Source organism: Solanum lycopersicum, chromosome 5, assembly GCF_036512215.1.
Source record: "Solanum lycopersicum chromosome 5, SLM_r2.1".
Taxonomy (NCBI): domain Eukaryota; kingdom Viridiplantae; phylum Streptophyta; class Magnoliopsida; order Solanales; family Solanaceae; genus Solanum; species Solanum lycopersicum.
In genome coordinates, this window is record NC_090804.1 from 56,810,394 (window position 1) to 56,836,878 (window position 26,485).

Below are 26,485 nucleotides of genomic sequence, written 5' to 3' on the forward strand. Positions count from 1 at the left end.
CTAGTATAAAAACAAAATACTAAAAGAATTTCTTTTTTAATTGCTAGAAAAGGTCAACTCGTATTCTATTTTGACCTTACCTCTTTCCAGTAAGTTCATTTGTATTATAATTGTTCATACATAATATTTATTATATACTTTGGTGAAAATTAATATTGTTAGGTATTTGCCCTTAGTTTCTTTTTTTTTTTAAATCATAATTGAGTTTTTTTTAAAAAAAAAGAAAAACTCAAAGTTTTCATACACGGAAATTTGAAACTCTATTGAAAAAGTTTATGATTCAATTATTTGTAGGGAGAGAATCTGTGAGATACACGTATTTTTATTTATTGGTATAAAAGGGTATAAATTCAAATTTTAATTTTGATACTTCTTTATTTTATAATGAGAATAAATCTGTTGAAAGAAATAAATTGATTAAAAATATATTATCGTAAGTACTCTCAAATAAAAAAGAAAGTAAAAAAAAAAAAGAGTATGAGGTCTAAGTTGGAAGTGCTTCAGTTGATCATCAAGTGACCCCTCCAATACCTAGGAAGTAATTCAACAACAGTTGTTTGAAACCTTTCACTTGATTTTCTTAAATATATTCTTTATGATTGTTATTTAAGTAGTAAAATTAAAAGTACAAATCCATAAGAACTAAACAAATAATAGACTTCTTTCATTCTAACATTTCTACCTACTATAATAAGTGAAATATAAGTCCCATTAAATTAGATAACTAGCTAGAGTTGCACATATAATATTTTAACATTTGTAATATTTGTCCTGTCGGATCATTTTCTATAAGAACAGATATTAATATAATATGAAACAATGTAGTAGATTTTACAAATACGAAATGATATATTGTAGACCTAAATAAAACTTAGGCCACACCCAACTTCTAGATCCAAATGACAGAAGAAGTCTCATATTTTAGTTTAAGGAAAAGTTTTAGAAATGACTAATATTAGACAAATATAGCTATATGTGGGTATTTAGCATTTGTAGCAAAAAATAAAGAAAAGAAGAGGCGAGCAATATTGAGAGGAAAAGGAGAGAGGCTAGCGATTTTAGGCGAGTAAGGAGTGTGGCGAGCAAGATCTGGGATAGAGAGAGGAGCGATGCTAGATATATACAAAATGTATTTGAGGACTATAAATTATATCAACAAATGTTGCCCGATACAAACAAGTTGATATGTGTTATTCAATACATATAGGTTAATACAAGCTACATCACTTGTATATAGTATTCATTTGCTATTGTAGCCTTTGTATATTGACCCATGATACAGAAATGCAGGTTGATATATGTTTATTCAATGCATACAAGATGAAACAACTTTATTACTTGTATTCATTCGCTCTAGTAGTAAAACTTGTAATCATTTGCAATATAGAAATAGAGAAATGTACTTTGATCCTATCAAGGACGGACTTTAGATAGGAGAGGTAGGCGTGCAGAGACAACCAAGAAATTTGCCTAGAAGCAGCCACCCTTGAAAGAGTGCGTAATAGCTCACTAATCGAGCGCTTTTTTGCCGAAGATGAACGTCTAAATCGAGCTTCTCCCTGATCTCCTCAAGGGCTCAATTAAAGATCTTCTCATGATTCCGATTCTCAAAGGAAGCAAGAAATGGCCACAGTTTTTGCAGTGCTTTTTCTACCCATCTCGATCAAAAGTCGTTAAAAGAAATGGTTCGAGCCTCTTACTTTGATTTTTCGTACCGAGAGATCCATGAATTGGGATCCGAATGAATCTTCAAATCATCATCTTCAAACCACGACTCTAATAATAGTTTCCAGTTGACTTTATCTTAGGTGACATGAGCAGAAAAACACTTAACAAAATGCGCTTTGACACATTTTGTGGCACGGGCTGTGGTTGAACTATATACAATGGGGGGAAGCGACTGCTTTGATTTTCATCATGATACATTCTTGTAGTAAGTGGGTGGTTGATAAAAATGTATTGTTGGGAGGGGTCAGCAAACAATGGATATCGTTTCTCAGGAGTGCCCTCCTGGTTTGCAATCCATTGGAGGTTGCAAATTAGGGTAGAAAGTTTCTTGGTGGTTCAAAGGTTTTAGCTCTATTCTCTTAGATATTCTTAATCTTTGATTTCAGTTATTTTGTGCTCCAATTACTGCATTTCTCTTGTTTGTTTTGCAATACTCTCCATTTCAATCTTGCATTTTCTTATTATTGTATTTTCCCTATTTCTGTATCCCCTTTTTCAAGCAATTTGGCATGATTTATTTAATTTGAGGGTCTCTCAAGAACACCCTTTGTACTTCTAGGGTATTAAATTGGAATGATTTTTCATGGTGAATCTTAGGATTGATCATATAACGATTTTTTCTCCACGTGATGTGCTTGGTGGCACTCCATTAAAGTGAGGGGTATTTGTGAGACAAAAACAAATAATGGAGAGGTAGTTTTAAGCTAAAAACAAATGGACGGTATTTGTGCTTCATTTAGGGATAATTTTGACTCTTTACTGTATATTAAATAGGTTTTCTTCACGCTTTAATGCCTTCAGACTTATCCTTTAACGGTCATGATAAACACCTTCATGATTGCGTAAGAGGTTTGATCAGACTAATCCATTCCTAAATGCGGTCACATTGACAATTCCTTTAAGCCTCCATAGTAGCAACTTCCTCCCTTCGTGGTCACGAAGAAGGATACAAGAAGTAGCAAAATTTTCAACATCAAAATGAGTTTCAATAATGCCAAAATACCCCAGAGCCCCTCAACTCTTAATGCAAGCTATGCCAACAAGTTTCAAAAAGTATTATCAACTTACACAAGATCCAAAATTATGATTTAAAGGATAAACAATAAAAAAGAAGTATTGGATTGTTACAACATGTTTTAAAAATACTCGTCCCCGATAGATCAGGATGAGTCGATGATTTAGGTCATTATAGCTTACTTACTATTCCTTGCAAATACCGCCTGTAGAGTAGATTTTCATTTTATTTCAATTATGTTGTTGAGTTGTGCACCAATACTGCGATGGTATGAATGACTATGATTTGACAAAAAAAAATTATTGTATCATGATTGCTACTAAATGAAATGTTATTCCTATGGTGTAGGTAAATGCTTGCCAGTGTTAATTACCTCAAGGGAAATTCCATTAACATCCAAAAAAAACTTTTACTTTATCTGTAAGTAAAATTATATGCATGTTTAATGACTTCAAATATAAATAAAATAAAATTTTGAAATTGAAAATATATTTTTAAAATTGACGTCCCCCCCCCCCCAAAAAAAATAAAATAATATAATTTCCAGAAAATATTTTCCTTCATACCAAACACACTCTTTGTGTCAAATTTAAATAGGACAAATAAATTAAAACAGGAAAAAATGTTTAGCTCTCTAAACTAGATACAACTATCATATATTCTGATAAAACAAAACTATAGACCCGCCTATGTGGCGCTACCAAAAGCAAGAATTTTCTTTTGAATTTTTTATTTCCAAAACTAGCTTTCATCTTTAATGAAAAGTTGTGACTTTTATGAAAAGTTATGAATTTAATGAAGAGTTGTGACTTTTATGAAAAATTGTGACATTTATAAAAATTTGTGACTTTAACAAAGAGTAGCGACTTAATCAAAAGTTGCGACTTTTATGAAAGCTTGTGAAATTTTCGAAGGGTTGTAACTTTTTTCAAATAGTTGTAACCTTTGTGATAAGGCACAATAAAAATTTGTTCACACTACCCTTTATTGTCTATAAATAGTGCAATTTCATCTCATTTTAAACAAAGAAAAATTCTTATCTTCTTCTTACACATGCGCAAAATTAAATATTCGTGTACTTTATTCCTGTTGAGTAACTTACTAACATCATTATTATTGCATCAATAAGTTGGTGAATACAATCTTCCATCCTGAGAAGATGTAATTCTTTAAACCTCTTGTATTATAGAGGAATACTTTTCTTAAAGGGGACATTGTGCATTAAGTGGACTCGATTTTTTTTTTCATTCTGTCTTTACATATTCTGGTGTGTCTTTTTACACTCAAAATTTTATGCTTATGATATTAATTGTTGTTTTTGAATACATATTTTTAATTAAATTGTTTATGTTTCTGCGAAGTTATTGTCTCCGGTTAGATTTAGCATATACACATATCGTACGTATATTCATTGTGCACAAAATAATTATTGTACCTAGTTCCAAGAATTCATGGGTTGATATTATATATTAAATTCTATAACTTAAAAGTACTATATATAACCTTGCATATTATCTATTTTACATATAAATGAAATTTTTTACTTATCAATTGAAGAAATTCATTAAGCAAATTTAAAAGTTATATTTGCTTTTATGTTTAAGCGTAATTTCTTTTTTAAATCTGTTAATATTTTAAATATTCTCCTAAGACATATATTACAATTGTATAATCTATGCAACTTAAATGTTTCTTTTTATTAGGGAGTGCCTTTGCATATATATACTTGTTTTCTTTTTTATTTTTCTTTTAATATTGATTAAAGAACCAATAATTTATTATTTAGTGATTAATTCGTTGAGTAGAGGTTCTTGAATTATAAAATAACAACAAATAATTTATTTCATGAATATTTTTTAAAAATCTATTTTCCCATTATTTTTAATGTATAGATATTAGAAAAAAAACTATCTTAATATTATTTATGGGACAAATTACCTTGGTGTAAAGTATGCCAAAAATATAGGGTGGCCCGCAGTTTGCCATAGTGAAGCCCATAACAAATGAAATAGTGCATTGCCTAGCTTAAACTTTAAGCCGACTGATGCACTGCCAACTACTGGGATTTTACAGAGAAAATGAAGGTGAGCGTGGAAGGGGAGAAGGTGATACTGGTACCCTACATGAGAGAGCATGTGCCGAAGTACCATGAATGGATGCAAGATCCTCTTCTCCTTCAAGCAACTGGTTCTGAACCACTTACCCTTGAGCAAGAATATGAAATGCAACTTTCTTGGACCCAAGACCCCTTAAGTATTTCTTCTGATTTTGGTTCAAATTTTACTTATTATGTCACTTTATGTTTGAGATATAGTTACCCTTTTGATTATTCATGACGAGAAACCCTATCGTTGCCTGAATTGCTGTTTTTTTTTCTTTTGGGCAATTTGATGCAAACAGATATACTGAATTTTCATGTTTTTTAAACAAATAAAAGATATCTTGGCTTGGACTACTGTTTCTAGCGGAATATGTATACTTCAATCCAAGATCCCTTAAGTATGGGTTTCATTTTTGGTTCAAATTTTGTTTCTTATGCCACTGTATGTTTGAGAGATAGTTACCCTTTTCACTATTGATGAAGAAAAAACCTATCTTTGCCAGATTTGCTGCTTTTGTGGAGGGTAATTTGATGCAAACAGATATATACTGTCTTTTCATGTTTATTAAAGAAATAAAAAGTTACCTTTGCCTGAATTACTATTTCTAGCTGAATCAAGAATACCTTTACCGAAGACCCCTTAAGTATGGTTTTATTTCCATTTCTGTATGAAATTTCACCTTTTTGGTTTCGTTGCTTCTTTCTTGGGTTCTAAAATAGAAACTGTGATTTTTTAATGTTTTGGAATGTATATATGCTGAGGGATAATGACCCCTTTTTATAAAGGGAGGAAGTGGCTGATTTGCTTTATTAATATTTTGCTTCTAAGGCACCTGATTACTGTTTGTTTGTTGAAATATGGAAAAATGCTCAATGTGACCAATTATAAGTTTGATTTATACTTTATCTTGCACACCTTGTACTCTAAGTCAAATGGTAGAATAAAGTGGTGAATCATGTTCGTGAGCTCTGGCTTATATCAGTGTTTGGTTGGGACAGAATGAATAAATAGTGATGTTCTTGAAATTTACTGGTTTTTGGGTTGTATTTTCTTCGTATGGTTTCTGACAAAATTTGGAAATGCTTTTTCAATGGCAGAGCAGACTTTCATCGTGTTGGACAGGGAACTAATTGTTGAAAACTTCATTCATGGAGAACCTCATGTTGAAGGTTGCAATCTTGTATTGGTCTTCAATTGGTCTAGTTTAATCACTCCATATAGCTTTATTTCAACGTTGTATTGCCTTGGTCTTAAGTATGATCTTTGATCAGCATGAAACCTGTGGTAATTTTATTACACTGTATGCTCATACTAAGGTATGAAGCTCTTTATATTAGGATCTGAATTTTCTGCAACTAGTTGAAATTTTTCTTTTATAATTTTCTTATTTGTTTTGCAAATTTTTGTTTTTATGAAGTGGCTTTCACAAGTTTTAGTGAAGCAATAATGATTTCAAATGTGTGGGAAGTGGGAACCTGGTTTTTTCGGATTGACATGTGATTCTCAGTTTGATCATATTGCTTTTTGACAGCCATGGTTGGTGATGTGAACATATACATGAATGACTTGGATGATCCACAGATGGCTGAAGTCGAGATTATGATAGCTGAACTGAAAAGGTACACATGCTTTTATATTTCAGATTTGCTGCGTTGACTCTCAATGTGTGTCACTAGTTGATTGGTGTTTCTCCTCCTTGAAAGAACTTTGTCTGTTGCAATATTAGATTCCTATATGTAGTTGTGATTATAAAGTGAAGATATGTCTTGTCACTGAGAAGGATAATTATCACTTGTTTCCAAAAGGTGGTTCACCAGCTAGGATTAGGATGATGAAGCATTTACAGGGTTAACCTATCGGATTTGCCCGTATCCTTTGTCCAAGGAGTCTCTAATTGTTTGTTTAAGAGAGAACTGCTAAATTTATTGCATGCAATTTTCCTGGTCTTTTTGTGCAAAGAAAATGTATGAAGTGGACATAAAAATCTAGAATGCCTTTTTAGTTCTTCTAGGCCTCTGGCTAAGAGTTCTTGCTTTCCAGCTGACGCCTTCTCAAGTGTATCAGACGCTTCACTTGTTAGGCTTGTTATCTCTTTTATTTTAGGGAATCTCCTGTTCATCCTTTCTAATATAATTGAGTTAGTTTCATGAACATGAAACAAGAAACTAAAATAATATATGTCGAAGCTTAAAATAAATTTTGAAGACAGAAAAATTAAATTAGATGCCTTTCGAACCTGCCTGATTTTTTTTTTCCCTATTCCTAAGGGAGTAGTGAAAAAGATTAACAATTTGAGACGAGATTTCTTTTGGCTGGGAAACAAAGAGAAAAAAGGTTATAACTTAGTAAAGTGGAATTCATAGAGTCTCAGCAAGAAACAAGGGTGTTTGAGCATAAAAATCTCAATCTGCACAATTGAAGTCTGCTTCGAAAATGGATGTGGAGATTTAGCAGTGAAGGCACAATGCCCTGTGGAAAGGATTCATATCGCAAAAATGTGGCTAATGAATCAGTGGATCACCAGAGATGTACTTTGCACTTATGGTTGTGATGGGTGGAAGACTATCAGAAAATTATGGCTTACTATAGCACCAACATATCCATTAAAGTTGGGAATGGAGATAAGACAGTATTTTAGAATGACCTTTGGTTAGGACAGGCTACCCTAAAAGATCAATTCCCCGATCTTAACAATTAACATCTAAATCCTCCAAAAAGATGACACAATCTCTCAGATATGGAGTGCCCAAGGCTGAAACCTGATCTTCAGGAGGCCCTAAATGATTAGGAAATTGACACAGTCTCAAGCATGTTACAAGATCTGAACCCTTTCAATGACACCACAACTGGCAGAGATAGTCAAGTTTGCGAGTTCTGCAGCAATGGGAAGTACTCATTTAAATCAGCCAACTGGAATCTCATGTCACCTCCTTGACAAAACTGTGGCCTTGAACTCATATGGAAGGTCAAAATCCCCCACAAAGTTTCTTGCTTTACATGGTTGGTTATTAGAAGAGCTTGCTTAACTCATGAAGCCCTACATCGAAGAGGTTTATAGATTTGTTCAAGAGGTCTATTATGTGGAGAAGATGCAGAAAACAGTGAGCATCTATTTTTACATTGCAAGCTGAAGAAAACTACTTTCAGATGCTTAAAAATTGGAAGGGAGTGGGTAGAAGAGAGGCAAAAGAAGATTGGTGGAAATGCTTCCCATCATGCATATGGTGGACTTTGTGAAAGGAAAGAAATTCTAGACATTTTGCTTCATCAATAAAAGAAACTCTAGACATTTTGAGGTCAAAAGCCATCACATGCAAAAGATAAAGAGCTCACCTTAGTTTCTCTTATATTTTGTGTATGTATGAACTAGTGGGGGGGGGGGGGGATATAGATGACTTGGTAGAATTTACGATAAGTGAAGTCTTAACTTTTCAGTTTCTAGCTCTTTCCACTATCCTCTGACCTCTTGGACCTCAAGATGTAAATCCCATTCCTATCATTCTGGTGATAGGTTTTTTCTGATATATGAAATAGTCACCCTTATAAAAAAATGTCTTAAACTATGTTGGATAACAAGTCCAACTACTTTGGGAAAAGGGAAGTAATAACTTGTAAAAGAAAAAAGGCAAGTTCGATTATTAAACTAGAAAAACATGTTAAATTGTATTCACATTACATCCATAACTAACTAGGAGCAAAATTTATGAAAGATTGGACAAGGCTCCCTAAAATTGAGGAATCCTTAATGTAGGGAGAAATTCCTTGATTTGTGGTTGATTTTAGGCTCCTTCATTCTCCAATCTTTATGCACGAAATTATCTACTTTTCTTAGGCCTATCTAGACTCTAATTATATCCATTTAAAGCAAATGATTGTCAACTTTAAAGCTTTTGCTTGACTTGAATTTTGGGACTCTTTCCTTGGATTTCTTAAGTGCTGAAATTTAGGACTTTAATCATCATCACTTGCACTTCGATTTGGCTACAAAATATTGTAAAACTTGCATAAATGATATTTCACTATTGGGCTTTTACTCCAATACACAACAAGTTCAATTTGCAATTGAAGCCCAATTAGCATTGAAGTTCCTTTTTCTTGGAAAGTCATGGGCCTATAGACTTGTTCATTGGTCTTCGGTAGGCTTCATTGTTATTATCATTTTGATACTAATATTATTTAGGAGCTAAGAAAAAGAAGAAGAATGACTAAAAAGAAGAAAATTCTAGAGCAAGTAAATAAGCAATTCTTTCATAACTTGGGAAAAAGAGAAGTAGTACAATATATAGAGATCAGATGGGGACCAGTGGGACCAATCCTGGACACATGTCCTTCTTCCACTCACTACTCTGATCTCTGTAACTTACTCATAATGGAAATTAATTCCCCCTGATAATAACAAGCATTAGGGGGAATGTGTAAATACTAAAACTATATATAAAGATAACTGAGGGTAGAAACAAAATTATCTTAACTAATGCAACTCATTCCTAACGGAATTAACTGTCTGTTCATACTCTATTTACAGCTAAGTTTACCACTCCTTAATGCTAGCAATTTCCCTTAGTATCAGATCTCCCCTGTTGAAAATTTCCTTGACCTCAAGGAAGGAATAAGGGAAATCTGATTTTGAGAGCATGATAATATTCCCAGGTTGCTTGCTCAATTGGTAGTTGATCCTACTGAATTAGCACATGCGCACCAGCCTTATTACCCTTCTGTATCATACGCCTTTCTAGGACCTTTTGTGGTTGTGGGCAGTATGGACTTGCAATGTCAACGACTGGAGAATGATTGATCTTTTCAGGTAGCTTGTTACATATCTTGAGTTGCGACACATGGAAGGTAGGATGTAACCTCAATTGAGCAGGTAGTGAGAGCTTGTAAGCTACCCTTCCTATCTTTTGCAGAATTCGATAGGGTCCATAGTACTTAGCTGATAATTTTGAGAAAGGAGATCCTGAGAGAGTGACTTGCCTATAAGGTTGAATTTTAAGGTACACCCGATCTCCTTCTTTGAACTGCACATCAGATCTATGTTTGTTGGCTTGAGTCACCATCCTGTGTTGAGCCCTGTTTAAATGATATTGTAGCAGCTGAAATTTGAGTTCCCTGGTTTCTAGGCTTCGATACACCGCTTCTACTCCTGAATAACCAGCTGAATAACCACTTCCCTGTTTCCCCCAAATGAGTTTTTCCCAAATGTAAGCTCTTGAGAATTCCTCATAATTGCTTCTCTGGAACATTTCTCGAGAAAGTTCTCTCGTCCCTCCTAGGTGGGACCCTCTCTCCTCCAGCAGCCTTTCACCGAAATTCCTTCCACACACCCTTTGGTGACCACCTCCTGTGATTACTCTTCTTTTTCTTTCTACTCTCTTGCTTAGTCAAGCCATGGGAGATAATAAGATTTATTTTAGTGCTGGTTTCAAGTCTTTTGATATTATCAAATGGAATGATGAAGGCGCTGTTTGGTACGAGTGGGTGCAGAGAAGTCGAAGAATGATGAGAAGAACTACCGTGAGCAGTATGGTGATGGAATGGATCTGTTTCCTGCTAAGAGAAGCTTCCACTGATCAGAAGAAAGTCACAAGGAGATGGAGATGTACTGAAAGAAAAAAGGTATACTTATGCACTAGGAAACATAATGAATATGGGAGATATATGAGCATTGTAGCCATTAATGTGGGGGTGGGTGGGGGTGGGGGGTAGATCTATTATCATTATTCCAGAACCAGTCCTGAATGCAGGATGGTAAACTCATTAAAGTAGAGAACTTCATTAAATGTCCTAAAAGGTCGATACCAACGAGTTTACCAAGGCTTGTAAACTCCAGATTCCCCTACTCAAAGGCTGTAAGGGATGACAAATGGCTATAAAACACAAGGAGATAGAGGAGACAAGCTCATCAGGAAAGCAAGAGGATGGGCCTTTGGGTAGGTGTCTTTTGGTGGTCATCTTATGAATGTAAGAAGGCCTTTGGAGTCAATATTTACGAGCTATACGGTGACATGTTCCTTTTTGAATTTCCCGATAATTTCATGGCGGAAAAAACTCTTCAAGGCCAGTGGAAATGGAGAAACCTAAGTTTCTACTTAGAATGGTGGAGCCCAGTTGTAGGCTGCATGCCGAACTCTATGGAAGTTAATAAAAATTGGATAAAAATTATAGGGATCCCCCTACATCTGTGGTCACAACAAGTATTTGAAGAAATAGAGCAACTTTACGGTGGTTGGGTGGCAACGGAAGAGGAGACAAAGTTGAAGAACCATATGAAATGGGCAAGAATTTTTGTTACAAACAGTGGTGATATATACACAAAATTTCAATTTCGCATGGCGAAATCAGATTCCGTTTTCCGATATAGGTTGAAGGCAAAGCAAGATATGAAATGTTGCCGAAAAAAGTTGTATCTCGCCGGAGAAGAAGATAACAATTTGAAATCAGGTATGTTATGGACCAGCAGATAATAAGGAATAACATCTGTACTACAGTACGAAAATCCCCCTTGACCAGGGATCCTAATACAGATACCCATATAGGGAATGGAAAGCTGACAGTTGTGGTGGTATCCACTGAGTCATGTGAGAATCATGTGACCTCATTAATGAATTATGGGCCTTGGGTCTAGGCCAGAACAATTTAATGAAGAGTATAATGGGCCAGATCCAACAAGCCTAGTTAATTTTAATAGCATATCCAATTCCACTCAGCCCAATCCAGATTAGATTCTTCAAGATAAAGAAACACAGTACTGCCAAAAGACAATGCAGGGAGCACACCAGAATAATGAAAAAGGAAATAACAACAGATTCGAGTGGTATTTGGGGTGATGTGGCTGGCTAAATATGAGAGTTTCAGAGGTGATGATTGGGAGGGAGGAAAAAGAGGTATACAATATTGAAGACTGGGAAGTTGAAGAACCAGAGCCACTATACATGCAACAGTAACTGTTAATCACAGAAAAAAGAGAGAGAAGTTTCTGCTTGGTGAAACAGAATTTTTTTGATCAAACTGGGAAAATTGTTGGGGGCTGATTTCTCTAAGGTCATGAAGAGGATGCTATGGAACGGTTAGTGCCAAACAAGCCAGACACCGAGAGGCTGTAGTTGTATGCAAGAAGACAAGGTTCAAAGGCTCTAATGAATTTAAAAGTTTAGTAGCTTTTGATGTGAAGTTCAAAAGTGGGGGGTTAGAGATAAGGGGAGAAACTTCCTAACTATTTCTTGATGCAATTTAAACTTGTCTCATGGAATGTAAGGGGTTGGAACCAGTGTTGTGAAAAGCGCGCTTCAAAGCGAGGCGACCCTTGTGCGCTTTTTTATCTTGAGGCGAGGGGATCTGAAAAAAGCTCTCGCTTCAGATGAAGAAGCGAGAAGCGATCCTAAGACAAAAGCGCAATAAAGCGCGCTTTTTATAAAAAAAAGCGACAATTAGGGTTTTTTTAAAAAAAAATTAGCTTTTTTTTTAATAATCTGAAATATAACCTTCTTTCTTTCCTCACGGCTCTTCTTTCACGACTCTTTCCCTTCTTTCTCTCCTCGGGACTCTTCTTTCACGATATTTCTTTCTCTTCTTTCTCTCCTGACGATCTCGACTGAGGCTGCCTCTCTCTTCAACCTCGACCGTGATTGCAGGTAACTTTTTGTTTATCTCTTTTTTAGCCAATGTTTATTAGTTCATCTCTAAAAAGAGATGAACAAAAAGTTACCTGCAGTCGCGGTCGAGGTTGTAGAGAGAGGCAGCCTCAGTCGAGATCGTCAGGAGAGAAAGAAGGGAAAGAAGTATTGTGAAAGAAGAGTCGCGAGGAGAGAAAGAAGGGAAAGAGTCGTGAGGAGAGAAAGAAGGTTATATTTCATATTATTTTTTTAAAAAAAAACCTAATTTTTTTAAATAAACCCTAATTGACGTTTTTTTTAATAAAAAGCGCGCTTTATTGCGCTTTTGCCGTAGGGTCGCTTCTCGCTTCTTCATCTGAAGCGAGAGATTTTTCCAGATCGCCTCGCCTCAAGATAAAAAAGCGCACAAGGGTCGCCTCGCTTTGAAGCGCGCTTTTCTGCGCTTTTCACAACACTGAACAATAGAGATGCGAGAGTTCTCTGTTTTGATTGAGGATCTAAACCTATTTGATCTTCAACTAGAAAATGCAAAGTTCACCTAGTTCAAAGGGGATAACCACCTGATAACTTCAAGAATTGACAGGGTCTTGGTATCTCAAGAATGGGATGATGCTTTTAGCAACTTGAAACAGTACACTATGCAGAGAATATTGTCAGATCACTCTCCAATCACACTCCAAGATGGCTCCTGGAAGAAGAGCAAGACCTATTTTAAGTTTGAGAAAAGGTGGTTAGGGACTGAAGGCTTCATTGACAGATAAGGATATGATGGAACTCTTTTGGTTATACTTGGAGGCCTGATTACTTCCTTGCATCCTAATTAAAAGCCCTGAAAAACAAATTGAAGGAGTGGAGCAGAAGTGAGCAAGGGAATCTTGGCCAACAGAGGAATCTTTACTTGAAAGCTGGCTGCTATGGAAAACATTGCTACTAATAGAGGTCTAATTGAGATGAGGCAACAGAAAAAGCAAGGTTACTTCTGAACTTGGAGGATCTGATAAAAAATGATGAGATCTACTGGTGGCGAAGATCAAGATCAGTTTGGCTCAAGGAAGGGGATAAGAACACCCAGTTCTTCTGTAGAAGATAGCTAATGCACACAAGAGGTACGATAACATAGACCAACTGCTAGTCCAGTGAACATTGTCCAAGAACCAAAAAGAATGCAAGGGGAAATAGTGTTGTTCTATCAGAAGCTTTATACAAAGGAGTTGCAGTGGAGACCTGCCAACATTTTTTAAAATTGCCCAAGGTTGACAGGGAGGAAAAGGAGGATCTTGAAAGAAGCTTTGACGAGGAAGAAGTTCTAAGGTGTTTAAAGCAGTGTGCAACTGATGAAGCACCAGGACCAGATGACTTTACTATGGGGTTTTACATCAAATGTTGGGAGGTGGTGAAAGGTGACATAATGGAGACTTTTCAACACTTCCATGAACAAGGGAGGTTGAAGGAAGTCTGAATTCTACATTCATAGCCCTAATCCCAACGAAGAAAGGTGCAAAAAAATTGAGGGATTTTAGACCTATTAGCTTGATAGGAAGTATGTATAAGATCTTCTCAAAAGTGCTTACTGAAAGGTTGAAAAAAGTGATGTACAAGCATGTTGGTTCACAACAATTAGCTTTTATTAAAGGGAGACAGATAATGGATGTCGTCCTCATAGCTAATGAAGTTGTAGATTCCAAGTTGGTCTAATTAGCCAGGAATTCTATGCAAATTAGACATCGAGAAAGCATATGACCATGTGAATTGGGACTTATGGGTATGCTACTGCTAGAGAAGATAGGGTTTGGTCACAATTGGAGACAGAGTGTTAAATTTTTCATATCTTCAGTGAACTTATCCGTATTGCTAAATGGCTCTCCAGTAGGATATATTAGGTCACAGAGAGGTCTTAGGCAGGTGATCCCTTATCACCCTTTCTTTTCATACTAGTCATGAGGAACTCAACAATATGATCAAGAATGCATGCAATGAAGGGTGGCTGAGAGATTCTGAAATTGCTAGAGTTGGAAGGGAAAGTCTAGAGATCACTCATTTTGCTATATGCAGATGACACCTTAATATTTTGTGATGCTGAGGAAGACCACCTTAAATATTGAGACTGATTCTAGTTATTTTTGAAGCTATGTCTGAGCTACATGTCAATTAGAGGAAAAGCTTCTTGTATCCACTAAATGAAGTACCAAACATGGAATTTTGAAGTCAATATTGGGAGATGAAGTGGGTGTCCTCCCAACCACATACTTGGGTATGCCTTTGGGGGCAAAATCCAACTCTATGGAAATTTGGGATGGGGTGATTGAGAAGTGTGAGAAGAGGCTAGCAAGGTGAAAGTCTTAGTACCTTCCACTAGGGGGAAGACTAACTTTGATTAATTCTGTGCTTGGTGCACTTCCAACATATTTGATGTCATTATTTTCTATCCGTTTGGGAATCATCAAAAGGTTGGATAGTATTAGGAGAAAAAATTTTATGGCAAGGGAACAAGGAAAGAAGAGGATATCACTTAGTGAAATGGAAAACTGTGATCACTGAAAAGAGAGTTGGGGGTCTGGGGATCAAGAGCATGAAGAACCATAGTAAAGCTTTGAGGAGGAAGTGGCTTTGGAAGTACTCAAATGATAATCAGAATCTGTGGGGCTCATTCATAAAGGCAAAATATGAAGAGAGTGGTAGTTGGATGACAAAGGAGGTCCACTCCTTATGGTATTAGCTTATGGAAATCCATTAGAGAGCTTCGGAATGAATTCAAACTTAACACCAACATCAAAGTGGTAGATGGCATAAAAACTAGGTTTTGGAAGGATGATTGGCATGCAGAAGGAAATATGGAGACTCTCTTCCCTGAAATCCACAATTTAGTTCTTCAGCAACAAATTACTATAACTGACTTATGGACTCCTCAATGGTAGAATTTTGTATTTAGAAGACACCTCAATGACTGGGAAATTCCATGAGTAACAGAATTTTTTAGAAGCATCGATCAATTTAGTGGTCTGGAAATAGGGCAAGACAGATTGCAGTGGTTGGGAAACAGTGAAGGGATTTTTAAAGTAGGTGCAGTGTACAAGAAGTTGAACCATCAAAATCTGCAGTTACTCAAGTGGCCCTGGAGGCATATATGGAAAGCCAAGATCCCCTACAAGGTGTCTTGCTTTGTCTGGTTATTGGCTAAAGAAGAAGTATTCACACAAGAGAATTTAATGAAGAGGGGAATTACACTTTGCTCTAGATGTTTTTTCTGTGGGGAAACTGCAGAAGAAGTCAATTATTTGCTTATCCAATTGAAGTCACTGGCTAGTTGTGGAATCTGTTCCAAGGACTTAAAAACATCTCCTGGTCCATGCCTGAAAGAATTTCAGAGGCTCTATATAGCTGGGAAGAAGTAGGGACAAAAGCAGAAAAACAGAAGTAACTGGAGAATTGTCCCTGCCACTATTTGGTGGACAATAGAAAGAGAGGAACCTTAGAGTTTTTGAGAATAGGGAGAACTGAATTGCATTTTGACTCTGTGTTTTGGGTGTAATCAAATTTACTCTAATGATACCATCTCTATTCGTTGATGTCTTAGACTCATTATAGGGATAGGTCGACAGTATTAGAGTTCCTTATGTAAATACATGTTTGTTGGTACTGTTCTACAGAAATAAAAAAAATTACCGTTTTCAAAAGAAAAAGTATCTATTTGATTCGTTCAAATGTTCATAGTTTTTGGTAAAGCCTGAATTTTTTGTATTGAATTTTTTGTGGGATTTCACAAGGTATGTTGTTGTAGTCATGTGATCAATTAATTATGAATAGCTAGGAGTTATTCCATTCGCGTCCTTGGATAAAAGGTTAATTTCATTTTAGTCTTGTGTGATTCTTTTTATTATATTTGTTCTATTGTAATCTGCTTATAATATTAAGTCTGGTTATTTGTTTTCTTTTGAAAAAGATAATATTGTATTCATCAGCATTAAGAATATGCTGGAGACCTCCAAAAATTGGTTTCCAACTAGAGGAAAAAAAAAGAGGCCAAAGATTACAAAGAGCCTATAAAATCCAAAATTTGTGCAGCTTCTTCTATCCATTCCTCTTTACACCAAAAATAAGAAGTAGTCAAGCAGTTCCATTTGACTTTCTCTATTGAATTTGCTTTGTTATCATGACATCTGCTATTTCTTTCTTTCCAAATACACCACCAAATGCATGACACCAAATGCATGATGGTATTATACTCCACTTTTTCTTAGATTTTCTACCCCCTCTGCTGATCCAACAACTAAGTAAATCTGCTGTATGTTCAGGCATAGTCCATTCTGTATGTGTTAGTCCCAAAAATAGATTCCACAATTGTGTTGTCTCTTTGCAATGGAGGAACAAATGGTTGTTGGTTTCCTCAGTCTCATTACAGAGAGAGCACCAAGAGGCAATATATAAAACCCTCCTTTTCAATTTTTCATGAGTGGAGCATCATGCTCTTCTGGTAACCAACGAAGAGAAACACTATACCTTTGTTGGCACCTTGTTCCTCCTAATCTGCTTCCAGGGACCAAGCTTGCCACCTGGGTGCTCCTTCACCTCCTCAATATATAGCTTGTTAACAGAAACTCTTTCATCTCTAGAATGTTTTCATCTGATAGAATCTGTCTGCAGACACATAATAACTCAGCCACTCTCCCAATCTCCCAGTCATTTAAGTGCCTTCTAAACACAATATTCCAACCATGAATAGACCATACCTCAGCCACTGTTTCTTCCGGATTGGTACACAAGGAGAATAGGTCAGGAAATAAGACCATCAGTGCCTCATTTCCATTCCAATTCTCTTTCCAGATAAAGATTTTCGTCCCATTTCCCACCTTGTAAACTATGTTTCTACTTAGATCAGGCCACATATTTCTTATTGTTCTCCAAGCTGACACCCCATAAGTGCTATTTACAGAGTTGGAGACCCAATTTCCATTCAACCCGTACTTGTTGACTATCACCTCCCTCCACAGTGCCTCTTCCTCATTGTTGAACCTCCATAGCCATTTTGACAAGAGACTTCTATTCTGCAGCCCCAAGATTCTAATTCCAAGTCCACCAGATTGTTTATGTAACTGTGCAGTCTGCCACTGAACTAAATGCAAACCCTTCCCTTCTTTTATTCCTTTCCACAAGAAATCTCTTCTCAGTTTGTCAAGTCTTTCTTCCACTTTAGCAGGCATAGGGAATAAAGACATAACATAAGTTGGAAGAGAGTCCAACACAGAGTTTATTAAAGTGACTCTCCCTCCCAAAGAGATATACTGAGCTTTCCAATTGGCCAATTTCTTCTATGTCTTTTCAATTATGCTGTCCCAAATTTCTAGCTCCTTATGATTGTGCCCCAAAGGCATGCTTAAGTAAGTAGTGGGAAGATGATCTACTTTACACCCCAAGATCCTCACTAGGCTCTGAAGTTGAGGGACTTCTTTAATTGGAAAGGTGCTGCTTTTCCTCCAATTTACTGATAAAGCTGAGACTACTTCGAAAACCACCAAAGTCATTCTTATAAAGGCGACCTGTTCCGCCTTGGCTTCACAGAAAATAATTGTGTCATCTGCATAAAGCAGATGAAAATCTGCATTTCCCTTCCTGAAGAGTTGCAGACCTTGAAGCCTTTTAACCAATTATTTTGGGTAGCTACACTCATCATACTATTATAGCCCTCCATGGCTAGGATGAATAGGAAAGGAGAGAGTGAGTCTCCCTGCCTTAAACCCCTTTTTGACGGGAAAAAACCACCAGGTTCTCTATTAACTAAAATGGAGAACCTAACAGTTTTTATGCAAAAATTGATCCACTTCAGCCATTTATCCCCAAACCCCATTTGTTTTAGAATCATTATTAGGAAGCCCCAATTGACATGATCATAAGCCTTCTCGATGTCCAACTTTCACATAATTCCTTGATCATCTCCTTTGACTCTGGTGTCCACACAGTCACTTGCTATAAGTGCTGCATCAATGATCTGCCTACCTTTTATGAAGTCTATCTGGTGTTTATTAACAAGCTTACTGATTACTTTCTTTAACCTTTCTGCTAGTATCTTGGCAATGATCTTGTGTATTCCACCTGTCAAGCTTATGGGTCTGAAATCTCTCAGTTCCACAGCTCCCACCTTTTTGGGAATCAATGCCACATAGGTTGCATTTAGTCTCTTCTCAAACACTTGGTGATCATGGAATTGCCTCAAGGTGCTCAGTATGTCTTCCTTAAGCATTTCCCAGAAGCTTTGATAAAAACTTATGGGAAAGCCATCCGGGCCTGGGGCCTTGTCTCTGGAACACAACTTGAGTGTCTCAAGGACTTCATCTTCCTCAAATTGTCTTTGTAGCCACTCTTTTTCCTCCACGCTGACGCTTTCACTTCCTAGGAGATTAAACTGTGGCCTCCATTGTTCTGGTTCCTTGTAAAGTTTCTGGTAAAAGCTTACAACTTCGTTCTTGATCTCCTCTGGTTCAGAAATAATCACAACTTCCACTTCTAGCTTCTCGATTGTATTGAATCTTTTGTGTGATGTAGCCATTTTCTGAAAGTATTTGGTATTTTTATCCCCTTGCTTGAGCCATTGTACCCTGGACCTCTGTCTCCATGCTATTTCCTCTTTCCTGGAAATTTCTGCAAATTCGTTGAATAACCTAGCTTTGTGTAGCCTCTCCCCCACATTCAGTGTCCTCTGCTCCTGGATAGTTTCAAGACTAGCAATTTGGTTCAACACATCCTCCTTTCTATGTTTCTTGTTGCCTCTATTCTCTAGCTCCCATTCCTTCAATCTCCCTTTGAGTAGCTTTAGTTTTGTTGCCAACCTAAAAGAAGCTGTTCCGTTTACTGTAAAGGATGCCCACCATTCTTTTACTTTTTCTCTTAACCCTTCCACCCTCATCCACCATTGCTCAAACTTAAAATAAGTCTTCTTGAGATTTAGCTTTCTACAGTTTAGAGCTATTGGACTATGGTCCGAGCCTACTCTTGGGAGTACACTTGGTCTAATTTGCGGGAAAAATTCTTCCCAATGATTAGAATAGAGGAATCTGTCAATTCTGGAATCTGTTGTGTGATTCTCACCCCTTCTCCAAGTATAAGATCCTCCAAATAAAGGAGGGTCAAATAACACCAGACGAGTCAGGAATCCAGAATGAGGATCCAGTCAGTGAACTCTGTCATTTCTCCAGACAGATGATGGCTGCCAGTTCTTTCGTTAGGATATCTTGTAACATTGAAGTTGCCACACACCACACATGGTTCTTCGAAGGTGTTTCTAATTGTTGTCAGCTCCCCCCACAGTTCCTTTCTTATTATTGGGTTGCAGTCAGCATAAACTGCACTTAAAAACCAAGTGACATTTTGTACTTTGCCTTCTAGTTTACATGTAAGCATCTGACCAGCAGTCCCTATTAGCCTCCCCTTCCATTACCTTTTGTCCCACATTACTACAATCCCTCCACTTCTACACATTGCATCTAAATGGAACTCACCCATCCACCTATTAGCCCACACCTCTTTGAATAAAGCATTGTCAACTCCCCTCAACTTTGTCTTTACAAAGACATAGACGTCAGCCCCCCATTGTTTAGTTAAAACCTAATGAGACTCCTTTTGCTCCCCCCATTCAGTCCCCTTACATTCCAAGAAATAATATTTATCTTCATTTAAGTCTAAGAGGTGTTGTTCTCCCTCTACCTCTAGGTTCCCCGTCTTTAAAGTTCATATGAAATTCTAAGTTTCTTAGCTCCTTTGGGACACTATTCTGGTTGTATTCCTTCTTGGTAGCCTTTCTTATCTAGGTAGCCTCTCTTTTGGTCTATCTTCATGAGTAATTCAAAGGTTATTTTTTCACATCCCTCGAAAGCTGCTCCAAACCTCCTGCTGAATTCAAGAACATTAGACTGCACCATATTGTGGCTCTATCTTCAATCTCCTTTTCTGAGAGTGGTTCTTCCATCTGCAATGGCATCGGCTCTTCAAAAATTATCATGTGTCCCTTGGACTTCTCCTCCTGATCACCTTCATCCTTTTTATTCGAACCATAATCCTCCTCCTTAGAAACATTTGGGTTGACTTTGTCTCTTACCTCACTGTGCTTAATGTCAAAATTTATCAATTCTTTGCCGCCGTTTTTTCTTGCCGTTGACAAATTTGACTCCATGCTCATCATGTTCTCCAGCTCTGTTCAGTAAAAGAGTTTGGAGAAGTCATAATGAAGATCTGGTCTTCTTGAGAAGATATAAGGAGAGGGCCTGGGCTTATTCCTTTAATGAAGCTTTTAGAAGCTTGGGCTTTAGGAGGCCCAAAACATTTCCCACAAACCCAAAACCTTTTTGAACTCTCAGCATCTCCTTGGTCCATCTTCTCACATGAAATCACGTGCCTTGCAGTATCCATGTGACTTCTCAGCAAAGAAGTACTAGGAACAGTTGTCTTTTCTGTATCCCTTGGATAAAAATTTGAAATTTTGTCCCTAAATCTCTCTTTTGTATCAATCTGGTACAGACTAAGGCTGGCAAACGGACAGGTTCGGGTCAACAGGATCGCTCTTACCGGAAATCGGACCGGTACCGGTAAGAAAATCCGGTACCGGATTTTATCGGAAAAACCAACCTGTTCCGCCCGGTTCGTTAGTAACCGGGTTGGACCGGTTTGGAACCGGGTCTTAGCGGTTCATCCGGTACCTTTTTTTTTTTTAATTTTAATTATTTTGATTATTTTATAATATTATATATTTATATTAAAAACTTCAATTGAAAACTTTAAAGTTTATATAAGTTTGAAATTGAATTTATACTTTAAAGTTTATATTGAATTTAAAGTTTCAAATTGAATTTTAAGTTTTATATTGAACTTAAGTTTGATAGTGAATTTAAAGTTTTTTAAACTTTATATTGAATTTAAAGTTTGAAATTGAATTTAAACTTTAAAGTTTATATTGAATTTAAAGTTTTAATTTAAACTTTTATTAAAATAATTAAAAATTAAATTTATAAAATGACATGAATTAAATAGAAGAGACTATAATAAAAGAAAATTAAGGCGAATAGCTGTATATTTATTCAAATAAATAAATTATACAATACAAATATTAGAGAGAGAATAAGAGTACATAATTTAGGAGGAATTGAATAATTAATAATTAATATCACAATGTAATGATTAATAATTTATGAGAGATTTAAAATTGAGACTTTGAGAGATTGTATAAGATTGTATAAGTAGTGAATTTGTGATTTAAAATGGAAAAAAAGGGTATATTTATAGTGTAAATGGGTTAGAAAGGAGTGGGGGGTGATAGTTGACTGTTTTGGGCCCCAGCCCAACGGTCATAAAACGGCCACCTTAATTGAAAAAATAAATAAATTGAAAATCCGACGAAATCGGTTCTTACCGGATCGGACCGGTCCGAAATCGGTTCTTACCGAACCGGTTCAACCGGTTCTTACCGAACCGGTTCAACCGGTTAAAAAATCGGGAACCGGTTCGGCATACCAAAAGACCGGTTCCTTACTGGACGGACCGGTACCGGACGGACCGGTACGGGAACCGGACCGGCCAAAAACCGGTCCGTCTGCCACCCTTAGTACAGACTAAGGCTTGCAATAACTTTCCTTTTTTCTTTCATCTTTTTGACTTCTCGATCCCTGAGCCCATCCTCTTCCTTCTTTCTGTGTCTCACAGGAGCTTCAATCCAAACGGAAGAGTAAAATAAGGTCGCTATCGCTGATCTTAATGCTGGAAGGGATTTTCTCTCTTGGCCCCAAAACTCGAAGTCGGGCCCATCTCAAATGGTTCTTCAATTGCGTTTCTTCCTCTGTCTCGAGCCACCACCACAAAGGTCTCGGATTTGCTTCATCACCTTATCGTTCCACAGCTGTAGGGGAAGTCCCAGAATCCGGACCCAAAACCAATCGAAGATGGTCTGTTGGTTTCCACCATTCTAAGAGCAGAGGGTGATTTCTCCGTCTCCAGTCACCCAGAAGAATGTGCTATGCATCTCGTCTTGTGTGAAACTCGAAAAGAAAATGGGTTCCATTCATATCATAGATCTGTAGATTGTGAATGCCCCTCCAGGTCTGTTGAGCCCAGTTTCTAACTTCTGCTCTGGTGGGTATTTCGTCACAGTCGGGAAATCTGCCAACCAGACTTCTACTATGAGGACCCCTATCGCTTCCCGGAGTTGACGCTGATGGCTGACTTTGGTCTGCATTGCACCATTTCTTTTTCTGTAATATTTCTTTGTAGCTATCCCCTCCCCTGAGTCTCAATGAACTGAAACCTCCTTTTTCTGTGTTTGAATCTTGTAGACTGGATTTTTGTGAAATAAAATTGTGAATCTTTAGAGCCAACTCTCCCCAACCTTCATTAAATGAGTTTTCTGGTAGAATAATCACAGATCTATCATTATTTTTAACCGAAATAACAGAGATGAACCTACCAAATTTATTGAACTTCAAGCTGCAATAAATGTTGATAGAAATATCTTTGCATTTCCAAGTCTTAAAAGACTTCCCTTTAACGACCGAGGCTTCCCTAAATCTGTTACAACGCCACATTAGTGTGCCCCTACTAATCTTCATTCTTCTCACAAAAGGCTTTGCATTCTCCACCCATTCGTACCAAATATCTGAAGAAGCTCTGGTTTCTGTCAGATTATATGATTTCCCTCCTAATCTAAAATAAATCCTGTTATCCATGGATGAGGGGTAGAGATAAAGGAGTTGGGAAAGAAAAAAGGAGCGAGAGAAGGGGGAATTCCGGCAGATAAAGTCCACCGGAAAAGGGTTTCCTAAAGGTTAGTGGGACCTTCAAGTTAAAATCTAGGGATTAGTGCGTGAGAGCATTTGTCTATTGTGAAATAATTGTTGTTAGTTTGCTTATTTGTTGTGTACAATACATGGTTGGAGAGTGGAAGAAATATGTCTATCTTGGAGAATGCCTAGAACTTAGCTGCTTGTGCCTATAACTTGAGAAATTATTAGAATGAAAGATTAAAATATTACAACCTACATGTAACTTTCACAAAATCTCTCCAAATTTAGAATATTCTTATTACTTTTATAGTTTTTCTTAATTGAATCCCATACCTGGATCCGTACCCCCAAACTTTTAAAATATGAATCTTTGCGAATCTGACCTCTAGATCTGAACTCATATCGTATACCCTCACCCGATTCGAGCAGCATACTTTCTCATACATGTTTGCATGTCACAACTCTGTTTTTATTAGTATGTTTTCAATTTCCCTACATTCTTTTTTTTTTTCTTGGACTAATTTTCATTTTCTTATGGTGCTTTTGCTAGTATAGTCGTGGTAAAGGGCTTGGCAAAGAATCTGTTCTCATGATGATGACATTTGCATTTGATAATTTCAAGATACATACCTTCCGCGTCAAAATTGGAGAATTAAATCACGTCTCTCTCAGTCTATTCCAAAAATTGGTATCCCTATAACCACCAACTCATGCACCCGATCCATAATGTGATCCTTTTACATGTTAATTAGAATATATAGAGCTGACAGTCAAGAAACCTCAAACATTTTTTTGCAGGGTTTCAAGGAGACCTCTTACAGTAAAATATTCAACGAGGTGAGCTGATAATTCTCTTTCTTTTTCTCAATAATGAACAGTTGGTTGCTTTGGAGACATTTTTCCGTGCCACAAAGGAGTTACTAATACTGCTAAACTGAGAGTTCAGTGGATGAAATCTTCATTCTCTGTTCATTAACATTATGATTAACTGTTGCGACAAAGTTGAATTGTAATAAAAATTCCGGCTTCCTCAAATCTTAATACTTCTTAAGTTGATTAAAAAAGGAGGCTTGATCAAAACCTCATTTTTTCTAGGCTGTCCTCTTAGTTCTTTTGGCTTATTTAATTTAGTTGTTGACATCTAAATCTATATATGTTGTGCAGATGACCTTGGAGTTGCCAATGACCGAGTCAAAGATTTTTGAGATGCGTCAGTTAGTTGGCAATATGGTTACACATTCATAGCACCTGAAGACACATTGTGTATGCTGATGACCGAGTGAATGTGCTTTGAGCTGCATCGATTAATAGGCAACAACATGGTTATTGTTCATATTCCCCCGGTTAGACCACTCCCTTCAGTCTGGAGGGTATTGAGTATATTATTTGGTGATTAGTTTTTTATATCCAGAGACTGTGAATCAAACCTTGCGACTCTTCTACTGATTTTTCACTAATTAATCTGCTCCAGGCACTTGAAGGAATTTTCAATACGGCTTTTGTTCTTTTCCTCATTATATTACTCTGGAAGGTCACCTTGATATATACAACAGCAACAACACCTTGATATATACAACAGCAACAACACCTTGATATATAAACTAAACGCAGCAAATGTTTGATTGTTGACTAATTTGCGTGTGGTTTGTTTCAAACAGACAGTAGTTGAGAGATGGCGAAGAAAGCACAAGAAGAGTTGGAACTTTTTATTACTTATTTTACATAATATTCTAGACATTCTGATTTGGAATATTGGATGAAAGCCCAGGATGACTTCTTATTTATTTGATAAGTTGAAAAAAACAAGATAACTATTCTTCTCAGGGAGTATTCAAACTGTCTGAAAATCTATTTGTCCAAATGATTGAAGGTGTTGGGATAAAAATGGATGTATCTGAGGGATGTCGTTTGAGACTGAGAGTCCACCTTGCCAGACATGATTTACTGTGGTTTCATTGCCCAGTGGTCCTATAATCGCAAAGATAATCATCTCGTTGTTCAAGTATTCTGCAGATATATTTGAAACTTGAAAGCTGAGATTAGCTCTCTGCATTGATGGACTATAACTTGTTATTTGTGTTGTGTAAGCTATCATGCTGTCAGTTGAGTTATGGAAAGCAACTAATGCTTGCGATCCAACCATGCCTTGTCTCGTAGGGTTGATAGCCCATGCTACCCACCCCTTAGAATCTTGTTTAGCTCTGTATGCCATTGAAACTTTTGTGCTTGATGAATTGTAGGTCCAGTGCAGGTTTGCTTCTAAAACAGGGAGCACTTTGCAAGTGGTGAAAGTTCTATTAGCTGGGAAAGTGTAGTTTGAGCAGTTTTGAGCTGAGTTAACAAGAAAAATCGAAGCAAGAATGAAGAACAGCAGTTTTGATGTTGAGCTTGACGCCATGGGAACAAATATATTCCTCTTTTTCCTGTGCCAAAAGTGAAACGAAAGGATAAAAACACCGCAAAAGACTATTGCGCGACTGTGGAGCTGTTCAACACCAAGCTGAGAATGTAGATTGTTACCTTTTTTTGCAAGTTGAGGAATAAGAATGTTGGTAGTTTATATTTTATAAGAAAGGGAAGGTGAGGTTTTGAAGTCTATTGTGTCAGTGGGCCTCTATTGATAGTGATACGGCGATCTCATGGATGAAGGCTAAGTCAAGTCAAGAAGTGATTATTTAATCCTTATGATAACTTTTATGCAATGGTTGGTTTGGTTTATTGATTTTTAATTTGTGAACACACTAAACTATAACTAAATTTTAATAAGATATGTGTTATCGGTTTTAGGCTATGGTTTCAGTTTAACCAATAAAAATGGCTCATAAGATCATAGATATGTGTATATATTTAAATATATTCTTATTGAGTTTGTCAATTTGTTCACAACCCAAAATCACAAAATTGAAAATTGAACCAAAAAATCAATAATTCAATGCCAATATATCTACAGTGTTATTTTTTTTTCTTTCGTTGTATTGGTTGAACAGGTTTTGCACTCCCTACTATGAGCTCTACTTAGGTTTTATCTAAACTACCATTAATTAAGGATGTTATATTTAATGTTTTCATCAAACTTGCAGTTCATATACTTAGTTTTCATCTAAACAATAAGTCTTTAACTATTGTTATCTTCAATGTTTTTGTTTGTTTGTCATCCTACATATAATCCATCTACTTAGAATGTAGCGGTTCGTATTGTTTCAATGTTTTTGTTAGGTTTTATTTCATCAATCTCCTTATCCTGTCTTAAAATAATTCTCTCCATTGGTT

At 36.6% G+C, this 26,485-nt stretch overlaps 2 protein-coding genes across 3 annotated transcripts; one reads left to right on the forward strand and one right to left on the reverse strand.

Moving 5' to 3' along the window:
• The first annotated feature begins 4,724 nt into the window (after positions 1 to 4,724).
• LOC101254389 (GCN5-related N-acetyltransferase 9) lies at positions 4,725 to 26,030 on the forward strand. Of its 2 annotated transcripts, XR_002027743.3 has the most exons (7): positions 4,729 to 4,996; positions 5,943 to 6,014; positions 6,377 to 6,464; positions 23,771 to 23,903; positions 24,014 to 24,052; positions 24,380 to 24,558; positions 24,687 to 26,030. XR_002027743.3 is itself a non-coding variant. In XM_004240117.5 (6 exons), exons 1-6 carry the CDS (start codon positions 4,822 to 4,824, stop codon positions 24,458 to 24,460), a joined length of 588 nt encoding a protein of 195 aa, XP_004240165.1. In that variant the 5' UTR covers positions 4,725 to 4,821; the 3' UTR covers positions 24,461 to 26,030. The 2 variants fall into 2 exon arrangements, 1 of the variants encoding a protein (XP_004240165.1); XM_004240117.5 differs by having other exon boundaries at positions 4,725 to 4,996; positions 24,380 to 26,030.
• Positions 24,894 to 25,613, reverse strand: LOC104647629 (cytochrome b561 and DOMON domain-containing protein At5g47530-like). The gene has a single exon (XM_010323265.4). It carries the CDS (start codon positions 25,611 to 25,613, stop codon positions 25,047 to 25,049), a length of 567 nt encoding a protein of 188 aa, XP_010321567.1. The 3' UTR covers positions 24,894 to 25,046.
• Positions 26,031 to 26,485: the final 455 nt, after the last annotated feature.